This window comes from Alternaria novae-zelandiae (genome assembly GCF_023758075.1).
Source record: "Alternaria novae-zelandiae strain BMP 2774 chromosome Unknown scaffold_26, whole genome shotgun sequence".
Classification (NCBI taxonomy): domain Eukaryota; kingdom Fungi; phylum Ascomycota; class Dothideomycetes; order Pleosporales; family Pleosporaceae; genus Alternaria; species Alternaria novae-zelandiae.
Window position 1 is genome coordinate 181,335 of NW_026056986.1, and position 25,283 is coordinate 206,617.

The 25,283-nt window shown below is 53.6% G+C and overlaps 9 protein-coding genes across 9 annotated transcripts; 2 read left to right on the forward strand and 7 right to left on the reverse strand.

Moving 5' to 3' along the window:
• Positions 1–2,234: 2,234 nt before the first annotated feature.
• On the forward strand, positions 2,235–4,002 carry J4E88_009773 (uncharacterized protein; the record flags this gene model as incomplete). The annotated part of the gene is made up of 2 exons (XM_049403372.1): positions 2,235–2,560; positions 2,610–4,002. 2 exons carry the CDS (start codon positions 2,235–2,237, stop codon positions 4,000–4,002), a joined length of 1,719 nt encoding a protein of 572 aa, XP_049250806.1.
• A 537-nt stretch (positions 4,003–4,539) lies between these two features.
• J4E88_009774 (uncharacterized protein) lies at positions 4,540–5,340 on the reverse strand (the record flags this gene model as incomplete). The annotated part of the gene is made up of 2 exons (XM_049403373.1): positions 4,540–5,208; positions 5,335–5,340. 2 exons carry the CDS (start codon positions 5,338–5,340, stop codon positions 4,540–4,542), a joined length of 675 nt encoding a protein of 224 aa, XP_049250807.1.
• A 779-nt stretch (positions 5,341–6,119) lies between these two features.
• Positions 6,120–6,748, reverse strand: J4E88_009775 (uncharacterized protein; the record flags this gene model as incomplete). The annotated part of the gene is made up of 2 exons (XM_049403374.1): positions 6,120–6,534; positions 6,741–6,748. 2 exons carry the CDS (start codon positions 6,746–6,748, stop codon positions 6,120–6,122), a joined length of 423 nt encoding a protein of 140 aa, XP_049250808.1.
• A 476-nt stretch (positions 6,749–7,224) lies between these two features.
• Positions 7,225–7,824, reverse strand: J4E88_009776 (uncharacterized protein; the record flags this gene model as incomplete). The annotated part of the gene is made up of 1 exon (XM_049403375.1): positions 7,225–7,824. The coding sequence occupies one exon, from the start codon at positions 7,822–7,824 to the stop codon at positions 7,225–7,227; it is 600 nt and encodes a 199-aa protein (XP_049250809.1).
• Positions 7,825–9,495: 1,671 nt separating this feature from the next.
• On the forward strand, positions 9,496–11,544 carry J4E88_009777 (uncharacterized protein; the record flags this gene model as incomplete). The annotated part of the gene is made up of 1 exon (XM_049403376.1): positions 9,496–11,544. One exon carries the CDS (start codon positions 9,496–9,498, stop codon positions 11,542–11,544), a length of 2,049 nt encoding a protein of 682 aa, XP_049250810.1.
• Positions 11,545–12,360: 816 nt separating this feature from the next.
• Positions 12,361–13,597, reverse strand: J4E88_009778 (uncharacterized protein; the record flags this gene model as incomplete). Its single annotated transcript, XM_049403377.1, is given in 4 exon segments — positions 12,361–12,407; positions 12,434–13,453; positions 13,472–13,484; positions 13,592–13,597. The coding sequence occupies 4 exon segments, from the start codon at positions 13,595–13,597 to the stop codon at positions 12,361–12,363; spliced, it is 1,086 nt and encodes a 361-aa protein (XP_049250811.1).
• A 1,019-nt stretch (positions 13,598–14,616) lies between these two features.
• On the reverse strand, positions 14,617–16,227 carry J4E88_009779 (uncharacterized protein; the record flags this gene model as incomplete). The annotated part of the gene is made up of 2 exons (XM_049403378.1): positions 14,617–16,076; positions 16,176–16,227. The coding sequence occupies 2 exons, from the start codon at positions 16,225–16,227 to the stop codon at positions 14,617–14,619; spliced, it is 1,512 nt and encodes a 503-aa protein (XP_049250812.1).
• A 2,807-nt stretch (positions 16,228–19,034) lies between these two features.
• On the reverse strand, positions 19,035–20,354 carry J4E88_009780 (uncharacterized protein; the record flags this gene model as incomplete). Its single annotated transcript, XM_049403379.1, has 2 exons — positions 19,035–19,084; positions 19,229–20,354. 2 exons carry the CDS (start codon positions 20,352–20,354, stop codon positions 19,035–19,037), a joined length of 1,176 nt encoding a protein of 391 aa, XP_049250813.1.
• Positions 20,355–22,818: 2,464 nt separating this feature from the next.
• Positions 22,819–24,629, reverse strand: J4E88_009781 (uncharacterized protein; the record flags this gene model as incomplete). Its single annotated transcript, XM_049403380.1, has 2 exons — positions 22,819–23,976; positions 24,177–24,629. 2 exons carry the CDS (start codon positions 24,627–24,629, stop codon positions 22,819–22,821), a joined length of 1,611 nt encoding a protein of 536 aa, XP_049250814.1.
• Positions 24,630–25,283: the final 654 nt, after the last annotated feature.

Genomic DNA, 25,283 nt, shown 5'->3' on the forward strand with positions numbered 1-25,283 from the left:
GCTTGGCGATAACTAATCCGCATTACCCCAGAGCTCCTTCTCCACACCCCTATCCGCCCCATCCGAAGCAAATGGATGCACACGCGCTTTGCAACACCTGGAGTTAGAGCAAACATCGCACGCAAGCGTCAGGACAATGATGCTACAGCCTCCGTCATTCTAGCAGCCTGTTCAGCACAACAGCCGCTTTCATGGCTCCAATGCGACATTCACCACGGCAGCATCGCGCCTTGCGGAGGTGGCCTGAACCTTTCCCAAAGCAGGATGCCATCCGACATGCGGGAAGCTTTCGCGCTTCTCGACTCAGGCAGAGGATGAAAGGAGGCTCAAAAGAGGCGATACATTAGGCAAAAGAAACGGCAGTCGGCTCGTTCATCACGGGACTACATCATTCATTGGTGGATCGGCGTCACTCTGGGGTCGAAGCATCTCCACAGCCGGAGGAAAGCCGTCCGAAGTAATTTGTATAAGAGGTCGCGCTCCCCACGGGGTGGAACGTCTGTTTGGCTCTTTTCAGAACGACGGCGACATGTTGCTACCAAGCTTAAGAGAAATTGCTCTTTGGAATTGGTGCGCTCAATCGAATGATTGATACTGGTACGTATATTTGCTTGTTTTGTCACATCACGCATCTTTCTGTTTGCGGTCGGCACCCCGTACTCACACCACCCACGGGGTACCTGTCTACTATAACACGGAGTCAAAGCTAACCATCGTAGACGTGTCTGGAGACTCCATCAACGTGTCTCCCCACATGCGCACCACAACCGTCATCCCACATACTGCCGTTCCCAACATCCGGTAACCCCTCGGTCTCCCGAACATCACCCGGTCTCACAATCTCGACGCGAAAGCGTGACCTGGATGTCGGCACCTGTCACATTGCTCATCTCACGATGCTCTCGCATTGATCCACACGGACCCGTATTTCTCAGAAACTTCAGGACTCTTGGCTCAAGATTTTCACGCTTTGATGCACGTAGCGGGCCGCTAGCGCTGCAACCTCGGAGTCGGAGATGAGGTTTTTATCGCGCGTCGGCCAAGACCGGCGTTTGCTGGGAAACCTGCCAAGTTCGTACCGCCGACACCGAGGATGCGCTGCCAGCGATGAAAAATCACGGTGACGTAGAGGTGGACATCTGACGTCGCAAGTCTCGATTTACCGCGCTCCGCGAAGAATTTGGATATCCCGCAGGAACTGTCATCCCCGGTTTTCTAATGCAGAAGCTCTGGCGCACCAGTTACCGGCTACTAGGACGAAAAACGTGCTGCCCTAGCTGGAGAACAACCTTTTCGTTCCGGCTACCGTCCAATGGCGACCAGATGGACTTGTCACCGGTGTGAACGATCCAACGCGACTTGAGGCTCTGCGGAAGCTAGCGAGTGCCGTCACGTCCGTGCGTACACGTCTTGCATATTGTCCAACGATATGAGGCACTTGTCAGCCTCGTCTGCACTATAGACGCGTCTATGCCCCTGCATAAGGAAACATCCCGGGTAGCTCCAAGCTATCTCATAGGCCGGCTGGATGAAGTCTAACATTGGATACTCGGATGGAGCAGTTCGCCGATACTGAAGCGCACCCCATCATCACCATCCACAATGGCCATGTAAGGGGAAACCGTTGGAGCACGCGATACTGGAGTCACTGGGGCGAAGTCACAAACTATACGACCCCGTATACGACCCCGAGGAGTAATCCACCAGAACCGGAAGGGCGGTATACTTGCAACAGCTGCAGTGGGCCGATCGTTGCACTATCAACTGTCTGTGCTTCTCGGCGTGTCCAGCAACCATTCCGATGCTACGCGATGAAGAAAATTCACGACCGGCAGCTCTCCGGCTCAAGCGTGCTCGTGACAGGCTGCCCCGTTGCCAGCTCCAGCTCCACGATGCGATGTCATCATACCTCCGTTGTCAGGGCGCTCGTGCGAGCATATCTCCTTTCGCCTCCATGGCTAGGGCGTTCTGGAAAATGTTAGTCGGATGGGTATGCGGATGAGACTGACACTGGGGCTCCACTGTCAATAGACCCTACGAACCCGTCTCCGCATGCATTTTCTGCTATTTATACGGCGCAGCCTTCTCCTCACAGCCCACACTGGTCTCCTCTTCTCCAGCTTCTCTCCAGCTCGCTTTGTTTGAGACGTATACCCCGCGCTGCAGACCAGCTCGACCTTTGCTCGATACCCTTTTGTTTTTCTCTATTGATTCCTAATTACCACGCGCCCAACATGACGGTCATGTCGCGTTTCTTCAAGAAGAAGGCGACCGAGGAGGAGATTCACGAGAAGGGAACACCCAACACCGCCACTCCTGCGGACACACCCCCCAGGGGAAACTCTGAGACCGTCCAGGCTGCGGATCTCGAGCCCAAGGGCCGCGTGCCTGCCATTGCCGTTATTCTCGGTGCTTGTGCCAGTATCGGTGGATTCATGTTCGGATATGAGTCTGGACAGATCTCTGGTTTCCTCGAGATGGACGACTTCAAGGCGCGCTTCGGCGGTGAGAACAACGAGTTCTCTGCTGTCCGCTCTGGTGCCATTGTCGGTCTTCTTGCGTAAGTCACTTCGTTCGCAACGCGATGAACGCGTCTAACAATCTCCCAGTGTCGGTACTCTCTTCGGATGCTTAGGCTCAGCTCCTCTCGCTGATACCTTCGGTCGTCGTCTTACCATCTCCGGTTCCGCCTTCTTCTACATCATCGGTGTCATTATCGAAATCACCAGCAAGGACGTCTGGGCTCAATTCGCCATGGGTCGCTTCACTGCCGGTCTCGGTATCGGAGCTCTCTCCACCGTCGTTCCCATGTACCAATCTGAGTCGATCCCCAAGCGCATCCGTGGTGCCACCGTCTCCTCTTACCAACTGTTCATCACGCTCGGTATCTGGACCGCATACATGGTCAACTACGGCACAGAGAAGGACTACGTCAACAGCGCCCAATGGCGCATTCCCAACGGTCTTTCCGCACTCTGGGCCATCATCCTTGGTAGCACCATCCTCCTCCTCCCCGAGTCCCCCCGCTACGCATACCGCAAGGGCAAGGTCGACGAGGCTCGCATGAACATGGCCCGTCTCAACGGTGTCGACCCGCACAGCGCCTTCATCGACGCCGAGATTGCTGAGATCCAAGAGAAGCTCGAGGCTGAGTCTGCTGGCGGCGACCACCCATGGCACGAGATCTTCACCGGCCCCCGCATGCTGTACCGCACTCTGCTCGGTATGGTCCTCCAGGCCGGTCAGCAGTTGACAGGTGCCAACTACTTCTTCTACTACGGCACAACCATCTTCTCCGCCACCGGCCTCTCCAACTCATACGTCACCTCCATCATCCTCGGAACCGTCAACGTCGTCGCTACCATCTTCGGTCTCTGGGTCGTCGAAAATGTCGGCCGCAGAAAGGCCATGATGGTCGGTGCTGCCTGGATGGCCATGTGCCTCTTCATCTACTCCTTCGTCGGTCACTACGCCCTCGACCAGAACCTTCCTCAGAGCACGCCCGCTGCCGGAAACGTCATGATTGTCTTCACCTGCCTGTTCATTGCCGCTTTCGCCACTACCTGGGGCCCCCTCGTCTGGGCCATCGTCGGAGAGTTGTACCCTGCCCGCTACCGCGCTACCTGCATGGGTCTCGCCACCGCCTCCAACTGGCTCTTCAACTTCATCATCTCCTTCTGCTCTACCCTCATCACCGACCGCATCGACTACTTCTACGGTCTCGTCTTCGCTGTCTCCCTCGTCTTGCTCTTCTTCGTCGTCTACTTCTTCATGATTGAGACCAAGGGCCGCTCGCTCGAGGAGATCGACACCATGTACATGATTCACGTCAACCCTATCACCAGCGCCAAGTGGGATGCGTCGAGTTTGGCCAAGGACGGTCTTGTCGACACTGACAGGTTGCACATGGGTCCTGGTGGTCGCAACTTCAGCAAGGCCGAACAGGCTGGTACCCACGGTGGTATTTTGGAGCCCGCTGAGCGCAACGAGAACCAGGTCTAGATGGCTGGTTGTGGGAATGAGGCTATGACGGAGAAGATGTGTTCACGCTTGGAGTGGACTGTGACGGCCTAAAATTTTATCAGTTGTAATTCAGTATGAGTGTCCGTATGTAGGACAGGAAATGGGATGCCGATATAGTGCATGCCCTCAATACATTATCATCAAATCACTTGCAGTCTTCTCATGGTGCGTGAATGCTTTTCGTGTTGTTCTCGTGTCTCAGCCCAGACCTTCGACTACTTCGTCTCCCTAATGCCGCAAATATTTCCGACACTTTGATGCCACCCGCCTCCCATCCCAGGTAGTCCATCCAGATCGTTATATTACAACTGCCGAATCCAAGCGATGATTACACCCTACAGCGCAAGTTCCGAGCTTCCATGATACACACTGGAGTCTATGTAGTTAGCAAATCATTCCGTAACCCCAAGAATCATTTGGAGAATATACCTGAAGTAGAAGCAGCCTTCGTAACGACACTAGCGTCGATCCTTTCCGATCGTAAGTTCGCAACTCGCCCTAGAGACTTCGATGTTGCTAGACACCCTCGCGCTGCCACTTTTCGATCTCTTTGATGCAGAGCTCGATCTGCGCCACGCCATGTCTCTGTATGTCTTCCTCACTGAAGATAGGTGGCGCAAGGTCACCAGGCCCTGTACCAGGAAATATGCGGATATGACTCGGGATTGGCTCCTCTCGATCAGAGCCAAGACGAACGGCCATCCGGCGCATGAACGGAGAGAGAACAGCATGGTTCTCGTGCATGTGTCTGGCGTACAGGAGGCCGGCAGCCTTCATAAGCCACATATCGGCGGATTCGATTTCGCCGAGAGAGCCGACGTATAAGTGAAAATTGATGCCGGGATACCAGGCGACATATGGCGCCAATATCTCGACTCCCTTGACCCATGAGCTCACCCATCCCGAGGAACTCGAATATTCGTCGCATAGTGTGACTTGACAAATGCATTGCTGCTGACTCGCCGAGCACGTAGTAACGAATGTATAGAAGTCTGCGATCTGCCGGTCAGACTGAAAAGCCAGGTCGTTCAGTCTCAGACCCAGGCCCTTGGTTTCGTCGTATAGCTGGAGACAGACGTATTTGAGGCGGTTGGATTCGACCCAGTGTTCGTAGAGTCGATGGCCTCTGAAGCTCTTCGGGTGAGTCTCGATGAGAAGAAGGCCTCTATCTTCCGTGAGGGCGTACTGTCAAGCTGTTAGCACGAAGAGTAAGATGTCTTAGCACCGCGTTGGCAAAGCATAGCAAGGGAGCTACATACTAGTAATAAGTTAGCAAGATATCTTAAGAGCTACTCGTGGCAGCTACTGTACCCTCATAAATTATATCGCGGAGTTCTCTCGGTAGAGCGAGTAGGCGGTTTGGGACCGACGGTGGTGCTGAGTCGCCTGTGGCGAGTGGCTGTGAGGGTGGGAGGCGCATACTGAGTGTCGGCGACAGTAAGTAGTGTGAGGAGGAGGAGAAGCGGAGAGGCAAGTAAAGTCTCAGTGTTGTTGTCTAGGAGACTAGCCCGTTTGCTCTGAGGCTTGGCGGGTCACAGAAACTCATATGGAAGGAGTGACTGCGCGTATGACGTCACAGTAAAGGGAAGTGATGACACTCTATCGGACAGGAGTATCGATTGAATCGTGTAGCATGTATCCCGATCTGTTCTTAAGCTCACCAGCTCTTGCTTTTGAATAATGTTCTAAACGACAAACCTGAGATGCACCTCTTCGGCTTCCTACTGCCAGATGCGCCGTAGTACCCATGCAACGTTGACAGCAACTCAGAAGCCTTCCTGGAACCACTTCTTGCACTGCGCAACCCAATCGTCAAGACCTCCTTCAATGTCGCCGAGATGCATCTCCATAGCAGAGAGCCTAAGACTTTCCTCGTCGAAGCCTGCAGGATATATTTGGAAGCTCCTCGGTTTGACGATCCATCGATACCCAAGTCTCTGACGCCTTGATCGTACCACAGACATGATCCAAGGAGCAGCAACCTCAGGAAACGTGTCGCAAAGTGCATATTGAATCTCAGTGCCTCCAGTGAACCATGTCCAGAAATCAGTACGCTCCGCGAGCCAGTCACAGCGTATCTCAACCGACAAAGCTGGCTAGGCTTCGCAGATGGCATGCGCTCTGTTCAGCTCTTGGTGTATCTTGATATATCTTTCCTGAACGATGACGATTCTCTTGACACGCTCGAAATGCGCACTTGTACAGTAGGTCCCTGTAAATTCGTCGAATGTATCGAAGCTGGCGCAATCATCGAAGATCAACTCGTTGTATCGCAGGCTCAGTCCAGTCGTCTCGGCGTAGAGCTGTCGACAGGTGAACTTCAGCTGGTTTGGATCAGTCCTGTACGTGGCGCCGGCCGCCTTGAGGTGCATCGCAGGCCATCGTTGGACGAAAAGACCCTCATCTTCCGTGAGTGCGTACTCGTAGATCATGTCGCGGAGCTCCTGAGGTAGATCGAGTAGAGATTTAGCCATCTGTGCATATGTTAGTACAGCTTTTAGGGCGGGCGATCTGCAGCTGCTGTCTACCTTTGTTGCGAGCGACAGACGTCAGTGGTTCTGGGCGCGCGTTGTATCGGATGGGTGTATTGAGCCTGGAGACGGAACGTAAAAGCGACGGCGTAGGGTGTGGTGGAGAAGTGAGTGTCGCGGTTTGTTTGTAGCAGTCAACATAAAGTGGGGCTACTATGGTGAGCGACCTTACGAGGAAAGAGCGACTGCGACATCACGGTAAGGTCCAGCCGGCTACTGATAATTCGATCTCATGGATCATATATTGACTGTTCATCTGCAAATAACAAGTCCTGCAATCATTTCCCATACGTCCAAATCAGAGGCGCGTCTCGCTATACATGATGCGTCATGCGTTAACATAACCTTTTCCATTCCTTCACTTTCAAACTGGATGTCGTCGCCTTCAATGCCGCCGCTTGAACGCCAAGTATCAAGGAAGAGACCCGTATTATGGTACAGAGAAGAAAATATATCGGTGGAAGTACTGCAAAACAAGAACGCGGAATAAGCAAAGGGGTATTCTGGGGGTATCTGTGGTGCGACGGTGGGTAGTGGTCGCACGTAAGGATGTTGGTAGGTTGTGGGGTGTTTGGTGGAGGGTATGAAGCGCGATGGAGTTACTGTTCAGTATCTGTTCACCTGGATGCATTAGTAAATCTACATTTTCAAAAGAGGATATTTCAAGCACTCACCGGTATCCCGGGCCTCTCCGGGCGCCTCTCCTCTCGCGGTACTCATCGTGCTCCTCGATGACTTCGACGACATCATCGCCAGGAACGCGTTGCCGTCCCTCCACGATGATGCTCCTCGCTCTCGGTGGCGCACCCCTCCTCTCCTCAACGATGATCTGCGATCGCCCACTGTTCCGCCTCGGGCTCCTGCTAATCTCGCGGACTTCCGAGCGGCGTCGCGACGAGCGTCCGCCGTGTGAATTGCGTCGGGGCCTGCGCACTACAATCTCCTCCTCTCCAGCCATGGCCGTGGTCGTACCGGTCTTGTTGTTGGTGTTCATCAGGGACTGAATGAGCCAGCAGATCAGGAGAAAGCCGGCGACGCTGCCCAGGACGATGCCGACGACGGTACCGGGCTCGGGACCGTCGGTGTTGTAGTAGGTGGGTATTATACCCTGCTGGGCATATATAACGTTCTGTCGCTTGGCAATGGGGGCGGTTTTGGGCGCATCGAAGACAATCGGTGGCACGTCGAGGGCAGGCTGTCGGGGGCTAAGGCTGGAGTCGCGGGGCGCCATGTTGGCGAGGAAGCTGAGGGGATCGCGTACGGCCGGCATGGTGAGGTCGAGCAGTATGCGACACTGGCCGCGAGAACGCGCGCTGGCAGCAAAGTGGTGGTGTTGGTATTTGGCGTGTTTGGGGGGCCGTCGTCTGGGGGAACAGCAGTTCCTGGCCTGGAACCGACGATGCCGGCGCTAGTTGTGGGGGAGGTAGATCAATTTGGTGTGCAGCAGCACGCAACACAATGCTCGAGAAGGAACAAGACAGTCAAGCAATTGAAGGGTGCCGAAAATCCGTCCCAGGTAAAGAGAAGTGGGAAAAGCAGGGCGCGCTTGGGGATTTGACACAGTAGTGCGCTGGTTGACTACGACGCCATGATGCAATTATTCATCTTGTTATGGGGGCTGGGGCCCAATAATAGGAGGCTGAACCTCAACACCACCGCCCGCACCGCGCAACATCACGACACTCAATCTTCGGCCGATCTCTCCGCATGGCTCTTTTACTGCCCACTGCTGTCGCGATGCATCGCCTTTCCTGTTCAGCATCGCGATCCCGCCAAAAGCCATCCGCAACGCTCCGCGGGAGGCGCACCGCCTGAATGCCCAATTTGACCTCATCTCAACCTCGTACCTGGAACCTTGCTCCTCCCAGTTAACCAACTCTGCCCGCCCATACTTGTTTCTTCCTCGCATGTCTCCCTCATTCGACTGGATCACCCTGCGTCAGATCCTGCTTTGCGTAAATACCTCCCGGCCAATTGCGACGGCTTTGCGCGCCGAAACCACAAATCGCTTGTCGCGCCGTCACGTGAGGCTTCCGCGGACCTTCCTGTCCGGGTTCTGGTGTGATCGCGACTGCCACAACAACATCCTGACTACCACCCAACACCATACATCAACCCAGCGCGAGATGGGTCGACACCGCAGGAATCATTGTGTTACCTTCATTGACTATAGGAATTGACGACATCTCATGGGATTTGGTGTTTGCTGCCCACCTGCACACGCCATTGTCAGGAACGCGTGCGCATGGCAAAGCGCAACTACGACACGAGATAACTCGTACCCAAACAGTAAGATGGAGCGTATATGTATTCATCTGCCCTTACTTTCGGGGGTCGATAGATAGTGAGAAACTACCTTGTGATCGCTATGCCGCCACAAGATGTGCCTACAGAGAACGCCCAGTCAGAGAACGTCCAGCCACAGGATGCGCGTCCGACTTTCATACCTAAGAATTGCTTACGTCTCAACAGTCCTCACATGCTTCAGCTCCAAAGGGACATTTTCAGCCTGGAAGATAAAACCAAGCACGTACTGAAACCATTCGATCCAACCCACCATTTCGACACTATCAAAAGCTCGCTGGGGCAAAACAGCAACGGCCAGCGGTTAAAAGATGACGAAATCCTTACTCAGTGGCTTGCGCCCACTCACGGACAACCACGAGCTCAAATATGCGGTGGAACTAAGACCGACAGAACTTCAGCAGCTTTCTTTATTGTGAACCGCCTTCAAGGTCTTCAGTCGTCAAGTCTTCCCAAGAAGACTCAGGTCCTGTATTTCTTTTGTCACCGATCTGACCGTCAACGCAGTACTGCCAGCGCAGTGCTAAACGGCTGGATATATCAGCTTGTCCAACAAAGACCTGATTTGACTGAAGAATTTTGTGAATGGCTTCTTCACGATCCCGTTTACGTACCTTCCTACCTCAACAAGGCCAGAATGATGTGGGCCTTTTTACGACGGGCTGCAAAGCTGAGCGACGCGGGAATAACATACTGTTTGTTGGATGGCTTGGACGAATGTGACGCAGAGAGTAGAGCTCTCATCCTTGAACTACTCGATCTTACGCTCCCGTACGAAGGCTGCCCGGAGACGCAACCTACTTTGAAGTTCCTTGTCACCACCCGCACCCCTCTAGACGTCGCAAAATACGGGAATGTCGACTTGGATGCGCATACTGGGAGCGGGTCTATGTCTTCGACTATGGGCTCGCTTACAGTCGAGGAGCATCTTAGCAGCCTGAGCCAGAAGTATAGCCGCATGGGTTTTATAGTGTTGCAGGTGCTCGCTGCCTACCTTTGCCCGCCGACCACCGGGCAGCTTCTGTCCATGTTCCCCGAGAGCCAGCGAACCCACGTTCTTGCATTCCTCGACTCTCGTCCAACCGAACTGCTAATTAGTTCCGAGCACATAGGGTTCGCAGATTCCGATGCATGGCTCGCGCTCTCACAGTCAAGTCTTGCGGAAGCCAATAATGCCAAGCTTGCTCGACAATGCCTAGAGTTAATCGGCGCCGGCCTTGCTCAGGTCGACATGGCAGATCTGGAAAACGAAGAGTCTATTTGGGTCTCGCAAGTCCCTACCGACTTGAAGTATGCAATAAATCACTGGGCTGATCATGTCAAACTGCTGGAGAACATCCCGCAAGACTTGGTGGCATTGATTGAGGCGACCTTTTGCTCTGTACCTACAGTTCTGGAGAAGTGGTGGATCATGTTCATGACCCGGAATTACGGCATCTCCTCGTATCATGATGTTCGCAAACATGATACGACACTGCTCCACATATACGCGCTCTTTGGTCTCAACAAGCTCATCGAGGACTTCTCCTCGTATTGGTTGTTGAAGAAGTACATGACATCAGAAGACGCCCAGATGCTAGCGCCGATCGATGTCGCGATCTTGCATAACCATATCCAGACGGCCAAATTCCTCACTACAAAGATCGATGCCTTTGGAAGTTACTCATGTATCCTCGCGGCTGGTTCCAGTGTGGAAATAGCAGATCCGATTTATTCCAAACATCGCTCCACTGACGTACCTCTCGGCGAAGAAGAAATCAAGGCGTTACTGTGGAACGCAGTTTGCACCGGAATACCAGACATGGTCAACGGCACCATCAACTTCGTGTTCGTGAAATCGCCCGACGACCTTTTCCCGTGGAACAATACATCATACGCCGAAGTCATCATAGATTCCGGGGACCACCGCTTACTGAAACCCATCCTGACATCGGTCAATATGCAGGAGAAGGCCGGTCACCTCATCGAATACGCAACATGGCAACACGAACCGCGTATGCTCGAGGAGATACTAGACTACGAGGTGGTGCGCGAAATGATCAGACACAATCAGATCAATCTTCGCAAGGCTCTGAACAACGCACTCTTCCGCAGAAGCCCCCGGATGACAGAATTGTTACTAAGCGAAAAGACTATGAACTTCCCAGCCCTTGTCAACAATCCAAGACCGCTGGAATGGGCAGTCAAGCACCCCAATGTCCACACTCTCATGGTTTTCCTAGCACAACCAAAATTTTGTTTCGACAAGGGCGCCATTGAAGAAGGCGTCGCGCTGAACCTCATGTTGCACAACGCGGGCCAAGAATTGGGCGTCGACATCGATAGTCTTGACAAGATACTCCAGCGGGGTGCGCGCATGCGGTACGAAGACTTCGGCATGACCGCTCTTCACGTTGCCGCTGAGATTGGTCGCATGCCAGTCATGGAGACCCTGCTGAACAATCTAACTGAACAGGAGATCAAAGAGGATATCGACCGTACTTGTAGCCGCGCCCACAAAGGTCAAGGCCGGGAGAGTAGGACTGCATTGGCTATCGCTGCTTTGAAGGGCAGCTTGGAGATAGTGCAGTGTCTGCTGGATAAAGGAGCGGATATCGATGCGGAAGATGGGGAAGGGAAGACTGCTGTGCAGCTGGCGCGAGAGGCTGGTCGGGAAGATATTGCGGATATGATATTGGATTGTTGATATTGTGGGGTGGCTTGAAGGGTACGGTGAACAAGACATGGACTGGCGCACGTCACAGACGATGGCGTTTCCACGACCCAAAAAAAGTTACTAGCGCTTCAACATAGGCATTTATGATTAATTCAGATACGACGTATGTCCTTCCTCTTGATAGTCCTAGAGCATAACGCTTCCAACTACTGTTCTGCATCCTTCCTGAATAGCACCACTTCATCGACCGTACCAAAACCAGCTCTTCGCACCACAGAAACGCTGTCCTCGTACCGGCGGATATCATTTAGCCTCTTTTTGCCCTCACTACGGCAGTGACGCCGAGGAGACGAGCGCTAATTATACCTACACGACGAACCCCTCTCAAACAAGTTATGGTACCGCGACGACCCCTAGACGACGAGCCAGTCGCGACTCGCTCGGTACAAACGATATGCGCGATGTCTGAACCCCGCATCACGTTGAGGCGAATTATTCACAACCGTGATGGTCTCTTGCATGAAATCATGGCCGGCGACACGATGTTCGGAGCCTGGACCGTGTGTAAACCTCACCCACTTACGGTTCCTATGTCTCCAACCATACGCATACATAAGCTGCGCAACCTCATTCTTTCTTCCGACATTCCATGGCGCGTACAGCAACCTCTCTCCGTCTATTTCATATTCCGCATCCGCACCAGCCCACAATAGCCTCTCAACCGAATCCAGCCGCCCATTCGCCACCATCAGGAACAACGAGTTCGATGATTTGATGTGCTTGTTGTTTATAGAAAAGCGGTCGACGGCATCATCGGAACAACCGGGGTATGCATAAACTATCCCTCTACTTTTGCGTGGTGGGGTAGGGTGACTTGAACTCCTCCAATAGCGCTGATCACAAACCTCCGTGAACTTACTTCGGAGACGCTGTTGGTATGATGCACCAAAGTGGTGCGTGGGGCTCATGGCCAAGAGTCCTGGTATCTTCTCATTCCGTGTTGCCAGTGTCACAAGCATGGGGAGCAACGCGCATAGAGTCTGATCGGGAAGAGCTCGGGCGAAGATCGCTTTGAACATTTCGAGTTTGCCGTGAAAGTTTGGAACGCTGTCCATCCATTTGCATATGGCGTCGACTACTAACAGATCCCATCTGGCCAAGGCTTCGAGTAAGAGATTCTGGGTGAGGAGGCGTCTTGCTACGTCTGTTCTTGTGAAGACGTTGCCCTTTGCATCTTTGAAGTGCTGGGCAAGGTGGTTAAGGAAGACGTCGATAGTAGCATGCGGGTTTCTGGCCTCTGTGATGGCGATATACAAGTACTTGTACAACTGTTTGTAAGTCAAGCGTCTGACTGAACGGAGTAGCAGTGTAAGCATCTCATGGCTTCCATGTTTGGCTGCAAAAGCGAGGATCGTGGTACCGAAGCAGTAATTTAGATCGTCCACGCTGCTGTGGAAGCCGGCGAATGCTTCCAGCACTGCACCTCTATCGTCCGCGTCGATAGCGCAAAGTATTTCCAAGAACTTGCGATCGTTCTCGATGCGCTTCTCGGGGCGGTCGTTGATGTTGTAGTTATCGTAGTATGGCAATACCTTCGTTGGCGCTGCAGAGGACCAGTACGCGACTAACCAGGTCTCCTCCCAGTATTCGTGCATGCAATAGCTGGTCCACCGGTTCAACTTCTCATGTCTAGCCGCGCGGTCTCTTTCCGATATCTCCAGCTTGTTGAGCTGAGACTCATACACAGGGATGAAAAGGTGTGCAAACAAACTGCGCTTGGCACCTTGCTTCTTAACGCGATGTTGGAGGTATGCATAGCGAAGACCAGCTGGGACGGCACCCCAGAGACGTTTCCGATGGACATCGATAAGATAATATCGCAGTGACTCGAAAACGGCGTCTGTGATGAATAGTGAAAGCACTTCTTCGTTGAATAGATCTATTGGATGTTAGTTACAGGAGAAGATTGACTGGGGTTGAGCAGCGTACAGCTAGTTAGTCTCAACTGCCAGAATTCGGCGCGGGTGTAGGAAGCGCAAGCTAGCTCCAAGATACATTGGAGTATTTCGAGTGGTACCTTCATTCTCGCAGTCAACCGTTTGAGATGAAGAGAGGATATCGAATGCGAATGTTGGTGGTTTTGACGGACGAATATCTTTGTGTGTGGGTCTAGGTAATGTTCTGTGAGTCAAGGTGAACCGTACCTTGGTTGCCCTCTTGAAATCAATGCGCACATGCTCTGGAAGCACAACGAGACTAAGGCCCGTGCCGTTGGAGTGGCGCTCAAAGTTCTGGATGGGCTACATGCAATGCTGGTCTGTTCCGGTCGGGTGAAGAGACACATCTCGCGTCACGGATGACTATGACCTTCCGTCTTGCATCTGATGAGCTGGATTAGTCGTGCTAGCTGTTGCTCGCGTATCGCAATCGCGATCACGTTAATACAAGCATGCGCTCCAGAAGTACCATGGCGTCGAGAATGTTTGCAAGGTTATAGTTGATTGCGCGGTCTATTGTCGTTAGAATTTGAGTCTGCGATCTACATGCGATGATTTTGTTAATGCGCGAGGTGGCTGGTTTGAGGGTGCTAGTATGACGCAATCGTGACTCGCGCTATCATGCTGACTATGCAGGGGCATCACAACATTCGCGATCACTGGAAGGTCCATTCTCATTACTTTCCGGATTAACTGACTTCTTGTTGATACATGTACAAAGGATTCTGAATCGGCGATAGCCAGCCATAACCTCTGGCACTTCCCAGAATCACCACTGCCTACACACAAGCGCCTCGCTTCCAGCATCGCGTACTACACCAACACCGCACTTGTCAAAACCCGCGTCTTCTGGTCCGTGAACCAGCTGCCCAGCGCACCTATAGCAGTGGAATGTTTTTATCTCGGAAGGTCATAGGGTAATACTCTGCTTAACGTGTGCATTAGAAAATATATCTATTCATCTTTCCACATTATCAGGCCCATGAAGTGAAAGCCCACGTGTAAACCCACTCGCGACATCCATCCCCTCTCCGAAGTAACAAGAAAGAGAAGAAAAGGATATCATGTAATCAGACCCAACGCTCCCACGTATATCTGCAACATCTCAAGGCTTCACACAAGCAACCATGAGCTTCTCGTAGTCGCCGCGCGTCTCCCCTTCTATCCTCTTGACCAAGTCCTTCTTGTAGACCTGCTTGTACGCATTGCTGACAGCGTTCATAAAGTTCTTGTCCCAGTGGCAGCGGACGACGCGTTGTACGAGGATCTCGTCCTTTGTACCTAGGCCAGCCATCGATTCCTCTAGACGGACGGCTTCAGCCTCGGGTCGGTTGGTGGCACGGTGGATAAGTAGGCGGAGTGCATCTTCCATGTGGCCTGAGAATGCAGACTTGATCACGCTGTCGAGGGACTTGTGGAAGCGCTGTTGGTAAGAGTTCGCCATGGCCTTGAGTTGCGCGTCGTTTTTGCTGGTGAGGATCTGGCAAACTTGGGGGACGTTCTTGCTAGCAAAGCCACCCATTCCGGCTTGAAGATCCGTAACAGCCTGCTCGATTTCTTGTGGGTTGACCGGGTATGAGTCTTCTGCGCGGCGGGCCGAGATGATCATGTCGTACATTTGTTCGGTTCCGGCACTGAGGTCGCCTTGGAGGTCTTTCTGTAGTGGCCGTTGGAATAGTTCTTGGTACTTCTGCTTGATGGCGTTGATGTCGGCGTTGCTTCGGCCGATAAGGATGTCGTCCAAGATGACCTCCTTTGTGCCCATGCCCTTCATCGCTTCCATGAGGTTGTAGCAGTCGGATACTAGAGGTCCGCGTGCAATTTCGACAAGTCCTCTCGCGAAATAGCCGCTGGTCTCTTTCTCAAGATCTTGGACCATGTTTCGCATCAGGCGCTGGTCGTATTGCGCCCGAATAGTGTTGACCTGGATAGGATCCCTCTTCGCCAAAACCGCGATGAGCGCCTTTTCGTCAGTTCCGAATCCCTTCATTGCTTTACGGACAGCTTCAACATCTTTGCTGACGTCGATGTTGGCGACCTGCATAGGGCCATAGCCGAGGGAAGCCTGAGTTGGTGGCCCGCCGAAACCCCCTGGCGCACCGAACTGGCCTTGGGGAGGTGGAGCACCGAATTGACCCTGTGGTGGAGGCGCGCCGTATTGGCCTGGGGGTGGTTGCTGCCCAAACTGGCCAGGTGGAGGTCCAGGTGGCGGTTGATACTGTCCTTGGGGTGGTTGTTGGCCGTATTGCCCTGGAGGTGGCGCGCCATACTGTCCTGGAGGCGGTTGCTGTCCATACTGACCCGGAGGTGGCTGTTGTTGATATTGCCCAGGTGCGCCATAACCCTGTTGCGGGGGAGGAGCGCCATACTGGCCCTGAGGTGGACCGCCGTACTGATTTGGCGGCGGCGCACCATATTGACCTTGCGGTGGTTGCTGACCATAACCTTGTTGAGGCGGGTAGCCTCCGTACTGTTGGTTCTGCATTGGTGGCGGTTGTTGATAGCCTTGCTGTGGAGGTGGTTGATACTGTTGATGTTGACCGTAGCCTTGTGGCGGCGGGGCTTCTGTAAGATATTAGTACAAGATCAGGCTTCAGCGCCAAGTGTTTTAAGCCATGGACGATGCAATGATCGCCGGGCTGTGAAGAGAGGGCCTCAACTTACGGCCCGGATACGGCTGCTGATAACCGCCTGGTTGGTTGTAGTTGTAGGACATGTCCAGCTGTAATTTAGGCAGGGTAATACAGTAATGAGCTCTAGAAGTAAGTAAGAGCGACGTGCGACTCGGATAATAAGGCAAGTGGTATGGAAAAGAAGAAGGGAAATGCCGACTGCCTACTAAAGAGTGGTTTGCACCAAAGGTTGCCGTGGCTGAGTCGTATCGCTCAGCCCTGCCAGTGGTGGGGTAGGGTCAAGAATTAGTTTGGCTCATGACGAAGAATCTGGCTTGGCATGGTCAGCCATCGGGTTTAGTGGCGTGGTATGCGAACACCTTCTGCCGCGTGGTTGGTACGGTGGGTAAGGCGGCCACTGCCCAACGCTAATCCGATGCGTATCGGGTCGTTGCCTGTGGCGATGCACGCTCAGAAGACATATCGCAAGAGCACAGCCTCAGGGTCGTAACCGTGCGCGAATAAATCTGCACTAGATTGTGGCTACATTGCAACGATGATATATTCGAGATAAGGTTGTGGCGTAGCTGCGACGATTTATAAGGGACTCATTCCGCGAAAACAGTTTACGTACGCTGCGCCTTGGCAAGTCACTTGGACCTCACGATCTATGTTCACATGGAGAACAGCGTCATGCGGTACGCGTCTGTCCGCATCATAATGATCGCGCAAATGTCCGCGTCAACTTGTGGGCTCTCTTTTGCAGGAAATACTGCATCATACCCCCATTCAAGAATCGTCTATGTTTTGTAACTCCTGCGTATCACGAAGACAAATGATAGATGATGCGATAATGTGCGATGGCCTCCTCGGCCGCTGGCGCTGGCGCTGGCGCTGTGCCAAGCTTATGTCACAACCCCAAGCTTCGAAAAGATCGGCAACCCTCTCTCCTCTCCACCAACAACATCTGTTTACTGCACACCATCCTAGATCACTAACGCCAGGCACCCCAACGTTAATCCCAACCCGCCGGTGAACTTTCGGCCAAGACACTGACATCATAGCATGCGCCGCACGTAGCCCCTCATGTTTTCGCCGTCGATTGCACATCACGAGTATGCCTTGGCAGGCGGAAGCGATCTTGGGTGAGCACTAATTGGTCAGGAGCACCCATTGAACACTTTAGTTCACCGGGGAAGACTTAGCACGTGCAGGTGGACATAAAATCGGGGTGAGAAGAGGACCGATGGAGGCGCATCATGGAAGTATAATAGAGCCAAGCCAGCGATCAATTTCCCGAGGACATTGACATAAATTGGGTTTGTTAGAACGGCAGATTCGAGCTGCGACCAACTTCTTTGGAACAACCAACTTACCCGCCATCACCCCGAATTCTGTGATAGACGGGACATAGCCAGCCGCATACGCCATCCAGCATCGCCGATCACCAACCCTGAAACAGGGCACTTCCCGCGAGGCTACACTTAAGCATATCGCATATAGGAAAGCCACAGCTATAAACGAGAGCAGAGCCGGTGCATGAACCAGTCGCCCTATCAGCCCGTCTACCATCTACTAAACACCACGATGTCGTCCTACGACTCTGCCAGATCGGGATATCAGCCCCATCCGCAATACTCACAACAACAACCACCCTATCCCACCACACCGGGAGCACCACAACCACAGCAACCAACAAACTACTTCCCACCGATCCCCGAACAACAACCCATCTACTCTTCCTCACCAACATCACCCTACAACGGCGGCGCAATGACCTCAATGCCACAACCACACATGCCAACCCACCGCCGCACCTCCTCCTCCTCATCCTACAACAGCCAACGCCCCACACACCTCCAACCCACGCCCTCTCAAGCAATCCCAATCCGCCAACCAGACCCCCACTCCTACCAATACCAACAACCCACCCATCTAGCCCCCGCCTCGTACCCTCCACCCGTTGCCTACGCGCCACAGGCCGCACCCATCTACGCGCGCTCTTCGTCGCAGCAAAGCCACTACTCGCACCATAGCACGCACGCACACAACGCCCATGCGTATGCGGACGGCGAAGACAAGTACGAGGACGAGCACCATAGGCATCATGATCAGCATTATGGCGAGCTGGATCCGGAGACGGAGAGGGAGTATAAGAGGAGGTATGCGCGGGAGAAGGAGGTGGAGAGGAGGCCGACGTTGGGTGGCAGTGTACTGAGCATGATTGGGAAAGTCGGAGGGCTGCTTGGGAGCGATAGGCGGTGATGCTCAAGGGCGGTGGTGTGTGAGCGGATGTCGACGGTTTGGAAGTGATACCCCATGGAAGTTTCCTTTTGTCTTGTTGCTTCGGCGGTCATTGTACGACAGTGGAAAGCGCCAGATTGGCGTTATGATATGACGAATTAGCTCTTGGATGATTGAATGAAGTAATTGATCTTGAATTCGTCGTGCAATATGTATAAAGGTAGTGCTGCTGAAATGATCCCCTCCAAACGCCTCTCGCTTGATAGAGAGGAAGGAACGCTGTCGGACGCCAAGTAGTAATGCAGCCGATGAAACGTCAAAACAGAAACTTTTCGTACTTCAGCGCTTGAAGCCGATATGGAAGTGTTGGCCCAGCCCAACAAGTTTTTCGTGCCCTTGTTCTCGCCACTTTCCTTGAAAACATCGAGGTGGCAGATAAGTTGCGATACTGACGCCCCAGCTGCAGCTCGCTGATGAGCGTGTACGCAAGCCGGTGGCTTGTAAGCCTCCGAGAATGTGTTGCCTCGGACGCGACACGGCATTATCCGGCCCGTCGCGTCGCCTTCTGCCGTCCATTCCTTTCCCGACCCGGTGTAATATGCACTGTATGCGTATACGATTATGTAGTTGGCGAGCTCGGTACAGACGATTCGTAGTCGTGATTCGTTCAGCTGAAGGTCTCGCCAATGTGACGCTCGCTTTCGGGTTTCCAGGTGCCTGTTACTAGTCAGTATTGAGGAAACCAGGGACTCGAGACGGGTGTGATGGAAGGATGCTCGCGGCCCGACGTATCGTTCCACGTGGTACCGTGCAGCGTAGCACGGCACTCATAAGGCGCGATAAGAAAAGATTGTCACGTACCTTCAAAGTTGTGCTTGACATAAGCCATTGGGTCGTCATCCTCGCCAGCGCCCATAGTCTTAATGCCGGGGCTGAAACTGGTGATAGGCAGCACAATGACGTCGCCAACCTTTTTGGGCGCCTTCATGCCAGTGAAGTTCTCCCACGTAATGTTGCCCTTGCTCGTGCTCATGTCAAAGTAGTCGGGGTTGTTGAAGTAGTTGAAGATGGTGTCGGTCCAGACAGCGGGCCCAGTGAATTCAACTATGCCCTTGTAGTCCTTGCTGAGTTTGCCGGCGCGTTTGCGGTCGAGTGTCTCCTGTGTGATGTTCGCGACAACGTCGACGAGAACAGGGTGGCCTGGCTTGGACTGAATGGTCCACTGGCAGAACTGAACACGACGAGAGTACCACTGAGCCCAGTCTGGACGATCTGGGTCAGCCTCAATGCCAATTACCATTCCGTAGCTGTTTGCGGGCACATCGGAAGGTATCCAGTCTGACGCGGGCTTCAGTGCCGAAGTGTCAATATCCGAGTAGATGCCGCCACGAGCGAGAAGAATCAGGTAGCGGAAGAAGTCGGCTTTCAGGACAGGCACGGGGAGGGCGTTGTAGGCTTCGATAACCTCGGGGACGGAGGAGTAGAGGTGTCTGATCAGGTGTACCGCGACATCGTCGGTGATAACCTCGTGGACGAAAGACGGGTGGTGTATGCTCCAGCTGGCCTCTGGCTCGCGGAACATCTCGTCAAACTGACCCTGCGCCGGTGTGTACTTCCACGTCTGCCAAATGTATGCGGGTGTCTTCGCGTCGACGTCGTAGGGAAACTGGTACTCGAGCTGGTCTTTGAGCGGGCGCTCTCTCAGCTCGTCCATGCTGACCTGGGTTTTGGGCTTCTTGCGCGCGGGCACATTGGGAGTGTCAAAGGTCTTGTCTGCCTTTTCCGTTGCCTTTTGCGCCTCTTTCGACTGCTGCTCCTTGGCCTTTGTGCGTTCTCTGTCCGCCGGGTTCACCCAGGCAGTGGGCCGGGGCATTTCCTTTGCATTGCGGAAGTTGGGGGTTGTGCTACCGTGGTGCTGCGACTTGAAGATGAAGAATAGCGTTAGACAGGCCAGGGAAAGCACGAGGGCCTTCTTGAAGGTAAGCATGGTGGCGGGCGCGGTTGAAGAGCCAGGCGAATAATGAGGAGGGGCGTCCTCGGTGGTGGAAACGGCGGGCACAGGTGGAACTCGATAGGGCCTAGGTGGGAAGATATACTATCAAAGCAGACGCCCTGGCTGGGCTTGGGGGTACAGAGTGAAGGCCGGCGCGCTGCTTCGGGCAGTCTTGACCTGGCGGGTGAAGGGGCTAGTGGTTGCGGTCGTGAGAAGGAAATGAGAGGTGGAACGCGCAATTCACGGACACGAGGGAGGAACGAACGACATGGAGAACGGTGAAAGCTGTAGAGGCTACTGAGAGCATGGGCGGCGGCGGCGATACCACGGGCTTTTTGAAAGAACCTCCAAAGGGCCAAAGCCAAGCAGGGGGTCTGCGAGTTTCACGTTCGCAGGCGCGCTAAGAGGCTAGCGTGCCTGTCGCCGGCGAATGTTCCATGGCCGACTCAACATCGCGGCAAAGCTTGTTCCAAATCAGTTGGCGCACCGAGTCGCCTGTAGGAATAAACCTGGTTGAATTACGACGCTGTGACGATCTCTCACGCACTTCCCACGCCTCTCGTGCATGCCGGGTGGAGAGCCTGGGAATGACAGGTATACCTCTTCGCACCTCGTCAGCCTCGAATCCCCACACCCAGCTTGGCTGCGACGACGAGATGCATGGCAACGGCGACGAACGCCTCTTTCAGGTGTACGATCGTTACACCCATTAATCCCCAACGCTTGACTCTGGCCCGTCTTCGATTCATTGTCGCGTTGACGCGCGTTGGCTCCAGGCTCGGAAAGAGCTAGGTGAAACGCCGCGTCCTACCTCTTGGAGCGTAGCCCTCCCGCGTCATTGTGTCCAGCTGCTGCCGCTCCAACATCGTTGGCTGGCCTCTCAGCTTCCAGACAGCTGCAGCTGCAGCACTGCGCTTCCGCTTGCTCTGGGACCTATCTGCCTAAGCTCATCGACTACAGCACGCTTCTGCACATGCCACGCTTACTGGTGGAAGTCTCGAACGGTGTCTTATCGCGACGATGAAGCCGCAGCTTCCTCATCCATCGCAACGTCATCGACACTCTATCTCGGATCCGCCCTCCCCGCCCGCGCGGCTTGGTGTACTAGCAATGCCCCGCCATTGATCCGAGTATTGCAATTCTTCCGACTTGAGATCAGATGCAGAGTGAGAAGGGCAGCTGCCGTCCTACAAGACACGGCTATGTTTCATATTGAGCGACAAGACCGTTGCGTATACGAGGTTGCTGCAAGATCCTCGAATAGCATGTCGATGTGACAGTACCCCGCGATATCTATACTATACAGATCGCTTGTCATCGTCTATCTTACAAACTAACACGCCTCCCTCTCATGAACAACGGTCCGACGGCTCTACGATTCACTCTCGATCGCAGAGGCTTGCACCGAGGCATGACGACAGCCCTCCATGGCGATCCAGCGGGATCCCTGGAATAACGGCTGCGCAAAAGTAACAACGTAAAGTATGTTGCTTTGCAACCGTGTCAATGCCCACTAAAACCTCCGACCCTTAGTCTTCTACACAAACCCCACGATTACTCTTCATACCTCAAATTCATCGTCGGTCACTCGCTACCCGTACGCGTCAGCTTCTTCACGTCCAACTCTTGTCAGCGCAAAACGTTACAGTCTCACGTGTCATAGTTTCAGATACCCGCCGCCGGGAACAACCTTCAACCGAAACGCACCCGTTTCTCGGCTAGGCACACCCGCGCTCAGGTTGGAAAAGCAAACAGCCGCGCGCACCACTGCCGTTGATGCCGTGCAGGGCTGACGGTTTCTGAGGCGGGAGAAGCAAAACACAACGTCTGGGAGCTAACTGTGCCTGAAACTATAATGTATTGCGCTTCACAACGTCAACTTCCGGACTGGCAATGCTGGTGAACGATGTTGTTTGTCCTGCTACATATCGCTGGGCTTCGCATATAGTTGGGCGATCTTAAGGCTTCGCATAGAATGCGAAGATTAGTGTCCATATTCAGATCCGTTTCGGCACAATGATCCACCGCCTAATCCGCTACCTATGAATAGCATCACTGGCTGTGCAAGACTATCTTTACCAGCACTCCCCAGCTCCAATCTTCGTATCGCTCACTCCAACATCACGACTGTGTATTATAATCTCACCAAGCAATAAGTCTTATCAAGTAGCGCTATGCTTACACCGCTGCACATACCCATCTAGATCCCTACCTAACGTACCTGCGTTAGCGAGTTGGGTAGTACAAAAAGTGGATTTACGGTTTCCATTAGCCTCATCTTAGAGATACGAGAAGTATCGTACAGTAGTTTCTCAACAAACATATCGATGATGGGTAAAGGGGTTCAGGAGAATCGACGAGTTGGGTTTTTCAACGGGTTACTGCTTCGAACTAATGGAAGTAGATGACCCAACGTCAATGTTGGCTCAGGCGTTCAGCTTTATCCTTGCATGAGTGCTCATACAGCTTTCTCATCGGAGCCTCCCCATCCAAAGTCAATCCGACACCAGGCTCCTTCTCCTCGCTTGCGCACGCCCTGGATTTCCATCCCTACCAGCCTGGCCACTTTCTCTCTGTTCACCCATTCCGCCACGGCATGGCCCGTCTCGTTTGGGTTCAAACGCCAGGCTTCTTTGTCCCTGTTATCTCTGAGCCAGCGGAGTAATTGCACAGGCACGATACCCGCGGGCATATTCTGCAGACTCTGGTTATCGCTTGGGATCCAACCTTGGAAAAAGTTGATGTATGTTATGCGGCGCCAGGCATCATTCCAATCTGGTCCTGGGATGCCGTTCTGCGTGCTCCATTCTTCCGTGTTTCCGTTTATGTCTGTTGGCGTGCGACCGGGGTGCGATGTGAGGGCTTTGAGCCAGTTGCAGCCTTCTAGATCGAGCCATTGTAGCGAGTATGTGTCTTTGGAGAAGCGGCGGAGGATGTTGGTGGCTTCGTGCCAGTCGTCATCGAGGTCGGAGTAGAAGTGCGATCCGCCCAGTGATACGCTCGTGTGTTTTGATATCATAGATGTGGTGTTTGCGTTGGGTGTCATCGAAGGCCGTGGCCAGTGCGCGAGCGAAAGATGTGTGATCTTGTTGAGGTTGGGCGAGATACGAAGTAAGTCGGGCCATGAAGCCCATTGCCCAGGTTTCGCAAGGGAAAGCCGGCTCAGGTTGCTGAAGTAGGGAGTCTGGAGCTTCATTGCTGGTACCAAGGGTGCCGTTGGACTTTCTTGTATTTCCTCTTCCCAGGAGTCGGCGACGTCGTCCGTTACGCGGAGCGAAGCGAGGTCTACAGTCGTTATAGCACTGGAAACAGGACGCTTGACGCATTTTCCAAGATCAGTGATCTTGAAGCGTTCGCTCAAGAGTCCGCTGAGGTCGAGGAATTGCACTTCCTCCCAACCAGCTGTACCGGTCCCCTCTTCATCCTGGAACAGGATCTTGAGCGACTTGAAGTCCAAACCTCCCTGCCCATATAGTGTGAGATAGCTCAGTAGCGCTTCTTTTAGCGATATCGGTAGCGATGGAATGTAGTGTTGTTCGTACTCGGAGAGCTCCTCCCAATGTTGCGCAAACGTCCGGAGACATTGGTGGACGAGGCTTCGCGGCGGTGGTAGGCGCTGTCATGAGTAAGAAGCCTGAATTGTTAAGCCTGGAAGACCAGATGTGCTAGCACGCCACCTCCCACGACGAAGAAACTGAACACCCAGGAGCCTACGTTGACGCTAGACCTTCGAGACTGGATTCTTCTACGCCATTGAAGACTCCACGATGTTCAGTTTCCCCATCGATTGAAGTGACGTGCTGGGGAGCATCTTACCTTCAATTCCTCGTTTGTGACCCTAGCCAGCGTGGCAAACCTCACGGCGCCCTTCTCTGACTCGGCCTTCTTCTTCTTCATATACGCTGGCGCATGTCGACTCGTCTGCAACCAGCTGCTAGGCGCCGCGGGGCCTGGTGGGGGTCTCACACCACCCATGACCCTTCGCGTGCGTGTATTCGCCTTTGGTTTGGGAGCATTAACTTCGGGTATGTGCAGGATGCGCCGCAGCTCTAGCGGGACGGTACGACTGCTTACTACCGAGGTGAGCTCATCGCGCTGTTCGGGCGTTGCTCTCGGAGCTTGTTCGCGACGCAGCTGCTGGATGCGCTGGTTGACGGTTTGGGGTTCAGACGACGAGGATGAGGATGCGGGGGCACGCGAACTCTGTAGCGATGGGTGGACGTAAGACGGTTTTGCTGTTGTGTACGAGGGCGTGTGCTTCTTGGGCATGGCACCGACGACGGTTGCTGCTGCTGCGCGTGGAGCCGGAAGCTGCCTGGTGCTGGCGCTGGTACGCTATATGAGTGACTCCAGGGTAAGCGGGGATCAAGGCAGGTGAGTCAAACGGCTATGACTGGATCAAACAAAGGGCTGAGTGCTACAAGCCCTGCAAGAATGTTGACAAAGCAGCGACGATGGGATGGTGACTCAATGCGATGCATGCGCAGATGGCATCAGATACGGCCATGTTCCGGGCTCGTCATCGCGCCACTTCGGCTGTGGCGCGCGCCAACACGCCTGCGCACGTGTTGGAGCGACTATTGATTTTGACCCGTTAACTGTCGGAAGGAACGTTCGTCCCGTATGCTAGATGGTGGGAAGGAACCGAGCGATCATATAGGCCCTCGCCAATCTAATCGTGATTGCAAAACCAACCGTATGGTGTAGCCAGCCTTTGGAAACTTCTCCAAATTGGCACGGGGGAGGCGGAGTTGCCACCGTCTGTCAAGTCGCTGTCACTGTCAACAGTCACGCTAAACACGCGGGAAGCACATAGTTCTGTCCAGACCGTCGCTCCTCAACCTTTTATCTCTCTCCTTCTCCTATCCTCACAAACGAAGAGAAGAAGCTGACACCGTGGTTGTCGCTCACGGCCTCATTCAC